The 13,010-nt window shown below is 42.2% G+C and overlaps 1 protein-coding gene across 3 annotated transcripts in view; it reads left to right on the top strand.

Moving 5' to 3' along the window:
* PIK3R3 (phosphoinositide-3-kinase, regulatory subunit 3 (gamma)) overlaps nucleotides 1-13,010 on the top strand; it is a 153,760-nt gene that overhangs the window by 128,366 nt on the left and 12,384 nt on the right. For 2 of the 3 annotated variants that reach the window (XM_011969754.1, XM_011969755.1), the window contains 2 exons: nucleotides 2,653-2,795; nucleotides 8,651-8,827. In XM_011969754.1, the coding sequence (XP_011825144.1) occupies nucleotides 2,653-2,795; nucleotides 8,651-8,827 (320 nt within the window). The remainder of the gene's footprint in view (nucleotides 1-2,652; nucleotides 2,796-8,650; nucleotides 8,828-13,010) is intronic. The other variant, XM_011969756.1, reaches the window with a different exon arrangement.

Below are 13,010 nucleotides of genomic sequence, written 5' to 3'. Positions count from 1 at the left end.
TTACTTACTTATTTTTTAAGTAGAGAGGGGTTTTGCCATGTTGGTCAGACTGGTCTTGAACCCCTGACCTCAAGCGATCGACCTGACTCAGCCTCCCACAGTGCTGGGATTACAGGCATGAGCCACCATGCCCAGCCACAAACAAAGCCATAAACAACTCTTTAAGAAGCTTATCTGTGATTTGAAGAGAATTTTGGAATAAGAGTGCTTTTTTTTCAAAGTGTTGTTACCAGAACTTGCTTATATGCTGCTAAGAAGGAATCATTAGACTGGGAGAGTTAATAATGTAAAAGGGGCTAGCTGATACGATAGAGTGAAGGACCCAGAAAGGAAAGGGAGCTGAGACCTAGAGCACATGTAAATAAAGGGAGAGGAAGGGAGAGAAGAGGTGAACAGGTAGGTTTATAGTTTTGGTGGCAGGTGTAGTGGTATAGTGGCATTGTTTATGAGGGGGGGTGCTGACTTAGTAGTGATATCAAATACTTTTCCCTTTGCTGTTCTACTTACCGATATATATACCAGTGTTAATAAAATCTAAATTGTTAGTGTTTTCTTTGAAGATCCAGGGCCAGAACTTGATAGGTAATTTCTAACCTTGCAAGGGAGCTAAGGCTATCCACTATAATTTAAGAGTTGTAGAATTAGTACCAAGATATTTGGCATATGGGCATTCTAGTTAGTTTTTAATATTAAGATACATATGATGTAATCTCAACTGTATGGACTATCACAAGGTTCCAGCCTCCCTCATCTGCTAATCCTCTAATGTTCTAGCCCTACTGGGCAATTACTAATCCTTGAACATGCCTTGTTATTTTATGTATACATTATACCATGCCTCCTTTGTGCAGTGCTGCATTTTCTTCCTCTATATCAGTTCTTTAAGACCTAGCTTAAGTGTCACCTCCTCTGTGAAGTCTCTGTAAAGCAATAAATAATTAGTTAATATCACTTGGTTGCCTCTTCCATGACATGAAACCAAACCTTATTAGAGTTCAGAAATCTATTCCACCTGTATATTCTGAGTCTTAGAGGGCAGGCTTCATGTTTCACAAATCTCTATCACCAGATGGTAATTTCTGTGTAGTGGATTCTCAATAATCAATTGTTGAAAATGACAAATGCTTAAACTGGGTGTGTGGTGCCCTCCTAAAGTCTCAACTGGTTGGGAAACTGAGGTGGAATGATCCCTTAAGCCAGGATTTCAAGTCCAGCTTAGGCAACAGTTTTAAAAACACTAACCCACCCGCCCACCCACCAGCAAAACCAAAACCAAAACCCACCCCAGCCTAATAAGTGCTAGACAATGTAGGAATTATCCCATAAGCATCAAAACTTCTAGAATTATAAACATTCAGGATAGCAGTTTTTCTAGACCCTTAGGCGTATTTATTGCTTTTCTAAAAAACAAACTGAACAAAATTTAACCTTCTGAAGATTTTCGGGGAATCGTGATTCAGATGTTTTTTTTTGTTTTTGTTTTTTTTGAGACAAAGTCTTGCTCTGTTGCCAAGGCTGGAATGCAGTGGCACAATCTCAGCTCACTGCAACTGCTGCCTCCCGGGTTCAAACGATTCTCTTGCCTCAGCCTCCTGAGTAGCTGGGATTACAGGCGTGCGCCACCATGCCTGGCTAATTTTTGTATTTTTAGTAGAGACGGGGTTTCACCATGTTGGTCAAGCTGGTCTCGAACTCCTGACCTCGTGATCTGCCCACCTTGGCCTCCCAAAGTGCTGGGATTACAGGCATGATCATCTTATTATTCTTAAGTGCATTGGACTTTAGCAGCTATTTTTCCCCTTTTCATTTTCTTGTAATCGGATTAATCTACTGATGAATCTGTTTGGAAAACTAAGCACATACTTGAGAAATGAGAGTAAGAATAAATAGACTTTATAAGACTCTTCTGGGAGTAAGTCTTTGTGCTTTGGTGCATGGACTCTTTAGCTCTATCCATTCACTCTTTCAGCACCTTTTGGGGAATAGCACTATAATAGGTGCAAAATCAGAATTTGGTCGTTGTCTTCAAGGTGTTCAGGGTTAATCTCTCTTGGCAGCTCAGAGACCTTTCTGTGGTTCTTAGCGATATATTTCACATAATGGTTCTTTTTCATTTATTTATAGTTTTTTAAAATTTTAAAATTTTTTATTTTTTACATGGAATCTTGTTCTGTCACCCGGGTTGGAGTGCAGTGGCGTGATCTTGGCTCACTGCAACCTCTGCCTCCTGGGTTCAAGCGATTCTCCTGCCTCGGCCTCCTGAGTAGTTGGGATTACAGGCACCCGCCACCACGCCTGGCTAATTTTTGTACTTTTAGTAGAGACAGGGTTTTGCTATGTTGGCCCGGGTGTCTTGAACTCCTGACCTCAAGTGATCTGCCTGCCTCAGCTTCCCAAAGTGCTGGGATCACAGGTGTAAGCCACCATGCCTGGCCTATTTTATAGTTTAAATGATGTATTTTACATATAGGTAATAGAGTAGGGGTTGAATAAAAGCTCTTGATTTAGTCCTCCTAAACAAGGGGAAAGACTTTTGAAAGACTAGGTGTTATATGGGATTACATTAATAACTAGAATTATAAAATTTAAGACCAAGGTTAGAAGAAAATAATAAAGAATGAAGCCTGTGTTTTTTCTTTGTCTCTCTTGTAGGAAATACAGATGAAGAGGACTGCAATAGAAGCTTTTAATGAAACAATTAAAATATTTGAAGAGCAGTGTCACACACAAGAACAACATAGCAAAGAGTATATTGAGCGATTTCGCAGAGAGGGGAATGAAAAGGAGATTGAACGGTAAGTACTTAGTACCTCCAAGGGCATCAGTGAGACAGGATTTCTTTCTTCCCCAGTAATTTCTGTCTTGTTTGCTTTTGCCCCTCAAACTGCACAGCCCTACTATTGGAACCACTTGCTCTTTCCACTAACGGCACCAAATTGAACTTCCTCTCTCCTCTGTTCTTTCTTCATTCTCCCAAATTAACTCCTGCTTATCCATTAGGACTTCAGGTTAGATACCATCTTTTCTAGAAATTGTTCCCTGATTCCGGAGACCAATTTAGGGGCTGTATTTTGGGTCCCTACAGTGTCTGGTCCTGATCCCTAGTGTAACATTTACTGAATGCCATGCCCACTCAACTGTAAACTCATCGAGAGTAGGCATTGGTGGCTTATTTTCCCTGGTAGCCCTAGTACCTACGTATGTATGGGAGTACATAATGGGTGCTCATTGAATATTTTTTTGAAATGAAATCAACTTTGGCAGCAGTCTGAATAAATTGTAGTAGAACAAGACTAGGCAGGAACACCAGCCTGACTTGCACATGACTGCAACGGTTGTGGTCATCAGGTTAAACGATAATGAGGGCCTGGACTAGAGAAGTAGCAGAAAAGAAGCGGGAGGTCATGGGAATGCTAAGGACTTTATGCCTGACCAGATATGGTAGGTGTGGGAGAAGTCAAAGATTATTCCTAGATTTCTGGTGTGAGAGACTGGAAGATGGTGTTTTTCACCCAAATAAAAAGTACATGAGGAGAGTCTAGGGTTGGAACCAGTGAGTTCGAGGTTCCTGTGAGAACACAAATGGAGCTCACTGGGGAGCAGGCAGCTGATTATTTGGATTTAGAACTTGGTATAGAAAGGATTTGGAAGGCATAGGTGTGTAGCCGATGGTAGATGCTAAGAATGAAATTACACAGAAAGAATGAGTGGCAGGAGAAGTAATGGATTTGATAACTAAAAGGATATTGAAAGCCTGTCAAAGCAAATTGAGTGGAGTATTGGAAGACTAAGCTAGATTGTAGTGGGTTGAGTGCTAAAATAGATAATAAATATAAGTAATTAATATGCAATGGAAAAGCAAAATTATTTCTCATATTAGGACCACAGTATTAGTGTATTTCTGTGTGCATGAGTTTAGAGCTAAGTGCTGTGAGGCAGTGTAGCTTAAATGATTAAAACTATGGGCTTGAATTCTGAATTGGCCGTTTTGTTAGCTGTATAACCTTAGGTGAATTACTTAACTTTTCTCAGTCTGTTTTCTCTTCCATAAACTGAATAAAATTGTTGGAATGCTAGAGAATTAAGTAATATATATTTTGGCACATGATGGGCTTTCAGTAAATGATAATTATTTATTTATTTGAGATGGAGTCTCTCTGTGTTGCCCAGGCTAGAGTGCAGTGGTGCCATCTCGGCTCACTGCAACCTCTGTCTCCTGGGTTCAAATGATTCTTGTGCCTCAGCCTCCTGAGTCACTGGAATTACAGGCGCCCACCACCATGCCTGGCTACTCTTTTGTATTTTTTAGTAGAGACGGGGTTTCACCAAATTGACCAGACTGGCCTTGAACTGCTGACCTCAGGTGATCCACCCGCCTTGGCCTCCCAAGGTGCTGGGATTACAGGCTTGAGCCACTGCGCCCGGCCTCATGATAATTATTATTAACGATGAAGAAACAGAAAAGGATTTGTAGTTTTGTTGCAGAGGGAAATAAAGTAGCATGATAACGTTTTGTTTCATTTTATTTATTTATTTTTTTGAGACAGAGTCTTGCTCTGTCGCCCAGACTGGAGTGCGGTGGTGCGATCTCGGCTCACTGCACCCTCTGCCTCCTGGGTTCAAGTGATTCTGCTGCCCTAGCCTCCCAAGTAGCTGGGTTTACAGGTGAATGCCATCACACCTGGCTGATTTTTGTATTTTTGGTAGAGATACGGTTTCATCAAGTTGGCCAGGCTGGTCCTGAGCTCCTAATCTCAGGTGATCCACCCACCTTGGCCTCCCAAAGTGCTGCAATTACAGGCATGAGCCACTGTGCCCAGCCTATTTTATTTTTTTATTTTTTGAGGTAGGGTCTTGCTCTGTTGCCCAGGCTGGAATGAAGTAGCATGATCATGACTCACTGCAGCCTCAACCTCCTGGGCTCAAGGGATCCACTTGCCTCAGCCTCTCGAGTTGCTAGGACTACAGGCAAGCACCACTGCACTGGCTAATTTTTAAAAATCTTTTTGTAGAGATGGGGTCTTAACTCCTGGGTTCAAGCAATCCTCTGCCCTCAGCTTCCCAAAGTGCTGGGATTACAGGTGTGTGTCCATTCTGTGAAGTTTTAATAGTAATATAAAGCCACATATTGAGTGACAAGGGAATAATGTAGACAGTTGTTACCATAAGGGTTCAGAGCATAGCAAAACTTTGTGTGTTGGAAAAGCTTATAGCCATCATCTGTTGAGTGCTTACCAAGATAATGTCAGGAAATGTTCTTTCCTTTACATGTATTGTCACATTTAATTAACAGAAAATCCCAGTGAAGTAAGTACTGTTGTAGGTACCCATTTGTATTAGTCCATTTTCATGCTGCTGATAAAGACATACCTGAGACTGGGGCAGTTTACAAAAGGAAGAGGTTTAATTGGACTTACAGTTCCAGGTGGCTAGGGAAGCCTCACTCACAATCACGGTGGAAGGGAAGGAAGAGCAAGTCACATCTTACGTGGATGGCAGCAGGCAAAGAGAATGAGGAAGATGCAAAAGCAGAAATCCCTGATAAAACCATCAGATCTCGTGAAACTTATTCACTACCATGAGAACGGTATGGGGGAAACCACCTCCATGATTCAGTTGTTTCACCCTGGTCCCTCCCACAACATGTGGGAATTATGGGAGTATAATTCAAGAGGAGATTTGGGTGGGGACACAGCCAAACCACATTATTCTGCCCCGGCCCCTCCCAAATCTTGTATCTTTACATTTCAAAACCAATTATGCATTCCTAACAGTCCCCCAAAGTCTTAACTCATTTCAGCATTAACTCAAAAGTCCACAGTCCAAAGTCTCATCTGAGACAAGGCAAGTCCTATGAGCCTGTAAAATCGAAAGCAAGCTAGTTATTTCCTAGATACAATGGGGGTACAGACATTGGGTAAATACAGCTGTCCCAAATGGAAGAAATTGGCCAGAACAAAGGGGCTACAGGGTCCATGCAAGTCTGAAATCCAGCAGGGCAGTCAAATCTTAAAGCTCCAAAATGGTCTCCTTTGACTCCATGTCTCACATCCAGGACATGCTGATGCAAGAGATGGGTTCCCATAGTCTTGGGTAGCTCTGCCCCTGTGGCTTTGCAGGGTACAGCCTCCCTCCTGGCTGCTTTCACAGGTTGGCCTTGAGTGTCTGTGACTTTTCCAGGCACACAGTGTAAGGTGTCAATGGATCTACCATTCTGGGGTCTGGAGGACAGTGGCCCTTTTCTCACAATGCCACTAGGCGGTGCCCCAGTAGGAACTCTGTGTGGGGGCTTTGACCCCGCATTTCCCTTCCACACTGCCCTAGCAGAGGTTCTCCATGAGGGCTCTGCCCCTGCAGCAAACTTCTGCCTGGGCATCCAGGTGTTTCCATACATCTGAAATCTAGGCGGAGGTTCCCAATTCTTGACTTCTGTGCACCTGCAGGCTCAACACCACATGGAAGCTGCCAAGGCTTGGGGCTTGTACCATCTGATGCCATGGCCTGAGCCCTATGTTGGCCCCTTTCAGCCATGGCTGGAGTGGTTAGGATGCCAGGCATCAAGTCTCTAGGCCGCACACAGCTCAGGGACCCTGGGCCTAGCCAGCGAAACTCCTTTTTCCTCTAGGCCTCCGGGCCTTGATGGGAGGGGCTGCCTTGAAGACTTCTGACATGCCCTGGAGACATTTTCCCCATTGTCTTGAGGATTAACATTTGGCTTCTTGTTACTTATGCAAATTTCTGCAGCTGGCTTGAATTTCTCCTCAGAAAATGGAATTTTATTTTCTATTGCATTGTCAGGCTGCAAATTTTTCAAACTTTTATGCTCTGTTTCCCTTTTAAAACTGAATGCTTTTAAGAGCACCCAAGTAACCTCTTGAATGCTTTGCTGCTTAGAAATTTCTCCTGCCAGATACCCTAAATCATCTCCCTCAAGTTCAATGTTCCACAAATCTCTAGGGCAGGGGCAAAATGCCATCAGTCTCTTTGCTAAAACATAACAAGAGTCACCTTTGCTCCAGTTCGCAACAAGTTCCTCATCTCCATCTCAGACCACCTCAGCCTGGACCTTATTGTCCATATGACTATCAGCATTTTGGGCAAAGCCATGCGACAAATCTCTAGGAAGTTCCAGACTTTCCCACATTTTCCTGTCTTCTTCTGAGCCCTTCAAACTGTTCCAACTTCTGCCTGTTACCCGATTTTAAGGTTGCTTCCACATTTTCGGGTATCTTTTCAGCAATGCCTCACTCTGCTAGTACTAATTTACTAAATTAGTCCATTTTCATACTGCTGATAAGGACATACCCAAGACTGGGCAATTTACAAAAGGAAGAGGCTTAATTAGGCTGACAGTTCCACGTGGCTGGGGAAGCCTCACAGTCATGGTGGAAGGCAAGGAGGGACAAGTCCTGTCTTACATGGATGACAGCAGGCAAAGAGAGAATGAGGAAGATGCAAAAGCAGAAACCCCTGATAAAACCATCAGATCTTATGAGACCTGTTCACTACCATGAGAACAGTATGGGGGAACCGCTCCATGATTCAATTATCTCTTCCCGGGTCCTTCCTACAATCTGTGGGAATTATGGGAGTACAATTCAAGATGAGATTTGGGTGAGGGCACAGCCAAACCATATCACCATTTTAAACAGATGAGGAAATGAAGGCACTGAGACGTTAAATAACTTGCCCATGGCCCCACAGCAAGTGACAGCAGAGATTCAGACGTAGGTTGCAAAACCATAGTTCTTAACTGTTGTGTTGTGCTACCTCTTGAATATCAAACGTATAGCTTTACTTGTTCAGTCATTGCTGGATTCAGGGCCCAAACAAGGTTATTGAGATTCTCTCTCACATTGTATTTTAGCTCAGTTTTTCTCTGGGTTGATTTTATTCTCAGGCAGGCTTTGCCAGTGAAGTGACAGTATAGCTGCTGGGATGAGAACTGCATATTCATAATTTAGCAATTCGTGTGGAAAGAGATAATTTATTTTAACAATACAGTTCTAGCAAATGTTCTAGAATTGACTCTCATTCGATCAGTTTGAGTCTTATTCCTGTTCCTGAACCAGTCACTGTGGTCTGAGGGTAGGGATGGGATAGAGTGGAATATTCTTATTGGCCAGTCTGGGCCATGTGTGTTTACATCCCTGGATCTGAAATGGGGGAATGAATCCTTACCTCCAGGGAACATCAGGGTGCTAATACCAGAAATGGGAATGGATATGGGCCAGGTAAAAACAAATCTTCACCCCGCATAAGATATTAGAACCTCACTGGGTGCAATGGCTCACGCCTGTAATCCCAGTACTTTGGGAGGCTGAGGCAGGCAGATCACCTGAGGTTAGGAGTTTGAGACCAGCCTGGTCAACATGGCAAAACCCCGTCTCTGCTAAAAATACAAAAATTAGCCGGGTGTGGTAACACGTGCCTGTAATCCCAGCTACTGGGGAGGCTGAAGCAGGAGAGTTGCTTGAACCCGGAAGGCAGAGGTTGCAGTGAGCTGAGATCATGCCACTACACTCCAGCCTGGGGTGACAGAGCGAGACTCAAGGGGGAAAAAAAAAAAGGATATTAGGACCATGCTCACTCAGTAGGATCTGTCTGCTTGATTTCTATTTTAGCCTTAACATGTCACATATTTTTACAGAATTATGATGAATTATGATAAATTGAAATCACGTCTGGGAGAGATTCATGATAGCAAAATGCGTCTAGAGCAGGATTTGAAGAAACAAGCTTTGGACAACCGAGAAATAGATAAAAAAATGAATAGTATCAAACCTGACCTGATCCAGCTGCGAAAGATCCGAGATCAGCACCTTGTGTAAGTAGTCTGCGAGTGTATCGGGAGGGAGACACTAGTGCCAGGTTACTACCAGCACTAGAGATGTCAGAGGTGGGAGAAGAGATTTGTAATTGAGAATTGGCCAGTAAGATGGTAAGAATTTAGGAAAATGGCCTTGGTAGTTGTAGGGGGTACCAGAGTTAATCTGAAGTTAATATGTGGAGCAACCCAGAATGTAGGATTCTTGATTCATAGAAATGCCTTGGAAATCTCAGAGGCTGGCTGTGGCATGAGTAAAATGCTATACCTTAAGAAGAACAGATTAATGTTTGCCTAAAACATAAAAATCAGAATCTTTGTTTACACAGTAGAACTGAGTGGGGAATTTCTATTTCCTCTGAGGGGAAATAGGTCCTAGGCTGGGCACAGTGGCTTACGCCTGTAACCCCAGCACTTTGGGAGGCCGAGGTAGGCAGATCATCTGAGGTCATGAGTTCAAGACACCAGCCTGGCAAACATGGTGAAACTCCGTTTCTACTAAAAATACAAAAATTTGCTGGGTATGGTGGCACATGCCTGTAATCCCAGCTACTCGGGAGGCTGAGGCAGGAGAATCACTTGAACCCTGGAGGCAGAGGTTGCAGTGAGCCGAGATCACGCCACTGCACTCCAGCCTGGGTGACAGAGTGAGACTCCATCTCAAAAAAAAAAAAAAGAAAAAAAGATGATGAAACCTCGTCTGTACTAAAAATACAAAAAATTAGCTGGGCATAGTGGTGGGTGCCTGTAGTCCCAGCTACTTGGGAGGCTGAGGCAGGAGAATCACTTGAACCTGGGAGGCAGAGGTTGCAGCGAGCCAAGATCGTGCCACTGCACTCCAACCTGGACAAGAGTGAGTCTCAAAAACAACAACAACAAAAACAAAATGACGTTCTTTATTTAAATAACAGAAATGTGTCTATAGAAGGTACTTGAGGTAACTTGACTGAGTAGTGAAACCTAATTCTTTAAGATTAGGGAAAACTATATAATTTAGCCAAATATAGGCATAATAGAGATAATATCCAAATATAAATGGAAAGATAGTATCAGAATAAAATGTGTGAATTATATTTTTAGAAACATAAGTAACTGCTTCATAGGACAGAATGCATGAGAAAGGAACATACTGGATATTGGGCTTAGTTCTAGGTAACAAATAGGCTGTTCTGAAATACATTTATGGGTGACCTTGATACATGTAACACCACTCAATTCAAACTACTGGCAGGAGAAAACAGAGCAGAGACCTCTGAATCTGGGTTTTCCATAGAAACCCTGGGTTCTTTGTGTGAGAAAGAGGGAGAAGATGAAATATATACCCAGAGATTGGAACTGTGGCAGAAGAGTTTCAGTAGAGGAAGATTTAAGATGATTTTTCTTTTTTCTGAGACGGAGTCTCACTGTGTCACCTAGGCTGGAGTGCAATGGCATGATCTCAGCTCACTGCAACCTCCACCTCCTGGGTTCAAGTGATTCTCCAACCTCAGTCTTCCGAGTAGCTGGGAATACAGGCGTGCACCACCATGCCCAGCTAATTTTTGTATTTTTAGTAGAGACGGGGTTTCACCATGTTGACCAAGCTGGTCTCAAGTTCCAGACCTTAGGTGATCTACCCACCTTGGCCTCCTAAAGTACTGGGGTTACAGGCATGAGCCACTGTTCCTGGCCTAAGGTGACATTTTTTGGGATAAACAATTACAACTACACCATGCTGAGTAGTTTTTAATAACAGCCCTCTCAAGAGATCATTTTAGTTTGCTATTGTGGCCAAAAGTCAAGCTGAGTGTATATAGCATACTGAAGAGCTTTGTAAAGAAGGCAAGGAGGTGCTGTCATCTGTAAGAAGGGTGTGTCTGCTCTTGGAATGCTCACGTGGTTCTAGTCACATCATGAAGCTGAAGAAAGGCCCAAGAAGGCTATGCTGTACACCAAAATCATGAATGGAAGTCCTTCTTTGCCCTGAAAAGCAGTAAGAAATACAAGGAATATACCATCCCAAGGGGCATGAGTAAGTGTAGTGTCTTAGTCTGTTTAGGCTGCTATAACAAAATACCATAAATTGGGTAGCTTGTAAACACCATGAATTTCTCTTCTAGAGACTAGGAAGTCCAAACTCAAGGCACTGGCAGATTTGGTGTCTGGTGAGGGGTGAGGATCTGCTTTCTGGTTCATAGATGGTGCCTTCTACCTATGTCCTGGTAGAAGGAGCTAGGGGTCTCTATCAGGCCTCTTTTATAAGGGCACTAATCCCATTCCTGAGGGCTCTGCCTTTATGACCTAATCACCTCCCAAAGTCCTCACCTCCAAATACCATCACCTTGAGGGTTAGATTTTCCACCTGTGAATTTTGGGAAGATACTAACATTCAGACTGTAGCATGTGACAAACCAGACCTTGGAAGTTTCTTTAATGGTTTATATAAACTAAATACAGAAGAAAGAAAGAAAACAACAACAAAAAGATAACAACAACAAAAAAACATACACACCAAAAAAAAAAAAAACACAAAAAACAAAACAATAACACAACAACAACAACAAATATAAAAGAGTTTAGATAACATCATGGATGACAAATTCATGACCTACAAGTAAGGACAACTCAAGTGTAGGGAGACACAGACAGCCATTACCTCTTTTGGAAGGGCCGCTTCCAGGAGAATAGTTTAGTGTCCAATAGTCCATGCTTTAATGTTTCTAACAGAATTGTCTCTGGGCTTGGTGGACTCGATCGATTCTAATACTGGAATTTATGTTGGTTGTCAGTACTGAAGGAGACTGTAGTAAAATATGTGTCTCGTATTAGCGTTGCTACATGATGCTGAGTATGATCTCTCTCTCTGGTCCTGTTTTAAAGGAATAGATTGGGATTCTGTGATACCTAGCTCAAGATTGTCATCAGTTCTTTAAGCCCTCTTTGGATGTGGTCATTTCCCTGACTGGCCACTGCATAGCCCACAAGGATTCTATGTGATTGTCTGCTGAGATCTAGGTGTACTGCTAGTAAGATATTCTTGAGTGTTTAAATACAGAATTTCATTGCTTAAATATAGAAAAAAATTATATAATTCCATTTATTGGAAGCTCAAGAATAGGTAAAACCTATCTATGATGATAGAATTAAAAATAGTGATTATTTATGGTGAGGATTTTGATGGGAAAATGGGATGAGGAACCTTTAACGGTTCTAGAAATGTTCTGAATCTTGATATGAGTGGGGTTCCATGGGTTTATACATAGGTTAAAATTTATCATCAGTACACTTAAGATTAATGTGCTTTATGTGTATTATAACTCAATAAATACGTTAAACATTTCTTAGGTATCAGTTTTTTAAAAAATTTCCTTTCAAAAAAAGGAATTTTGTTGTTAATATGCAATTCTTTTTCCTCATGAGTTTAAGGCTAGCTTTCATGATTACCATTTACCTTTTTTGGTACTGTAGACCCCTTGGTCCATGGCTTTGCTTACTGTGGTTTTGCTTTCCATGTGTTCAGGTATCCCCAGTCAGCCACAGTCTGGATAGGTGAATACAGCACAATAACACATTTTGAGAGAGACCACATTCACATCACTTTTATTCCAGCATATTGTTATATTTTTCTCTTTTGTTATTAGTTATTGCTAATCCCTTACTGTGCTTAATTTATAAATTAAATGATCACAGGTATGTATGTATAGGGAAAAACAGTATATATAGGGTTTAGTACTTTCTGTAGTTTCAGGCATCTATTTGGTTGTCTTAGAACTATTCCCCATGGATAAGCAGGGACTGCAGTATTCATAAATCAAAATTCATAAATTTAAAATAAAGAATAACGGCCATAACAGTATAGGTACATAATGATGAGGGTTTTTTAAATGCATATTCTGCTTAGGGAAAAGATGAGTTTTGAGTAATATATGTACTAGGGGAGTTTGCAGATAAAGGAGTTCTATGTGGCCGGGTGCAGTGACTCACACCTGTAATCCCAGCACTTTGGGAGGCCGAGGCAGGTGGATCACCTGAGGTCAGGAGTTCGAGACCAGCCTGGCCAAGATAGTGAAACCCTGTCTCTACTAAAAATATAAAAATTAGTCAGGCATGGTGGCACATGCCTGTAATCCCAGCTAGTCAGAAGCCTGAGGCAGAATTGCTTGAACCTGGAAAGTGGAGGTTGCAGTGATCTGAGATCACCCCA

Source organism: Mandrillus leucophaeus, unplaced genomic scaffold, assembly GCF_000951045.1.
Source record: "Mandrillus leucophaeus isolate KB7577 unplaced genomic scaffold, Mleu.le_1.0 Scaffold902, whole genome shotgun sequence".
NCBI classification, from domain to species: domain Eukaryota; kingdom Metazoa; phylum Chordata; class Mammalia; order Primates; family Cercopithecidae; genus Mandrillus; species Mandrillus leucophaeus.
The sequence above is the reverse complement of the archived record's forward strand: the minus strand, read 5'-3'. Positions and strand labels throughout refer to the sequence as shown.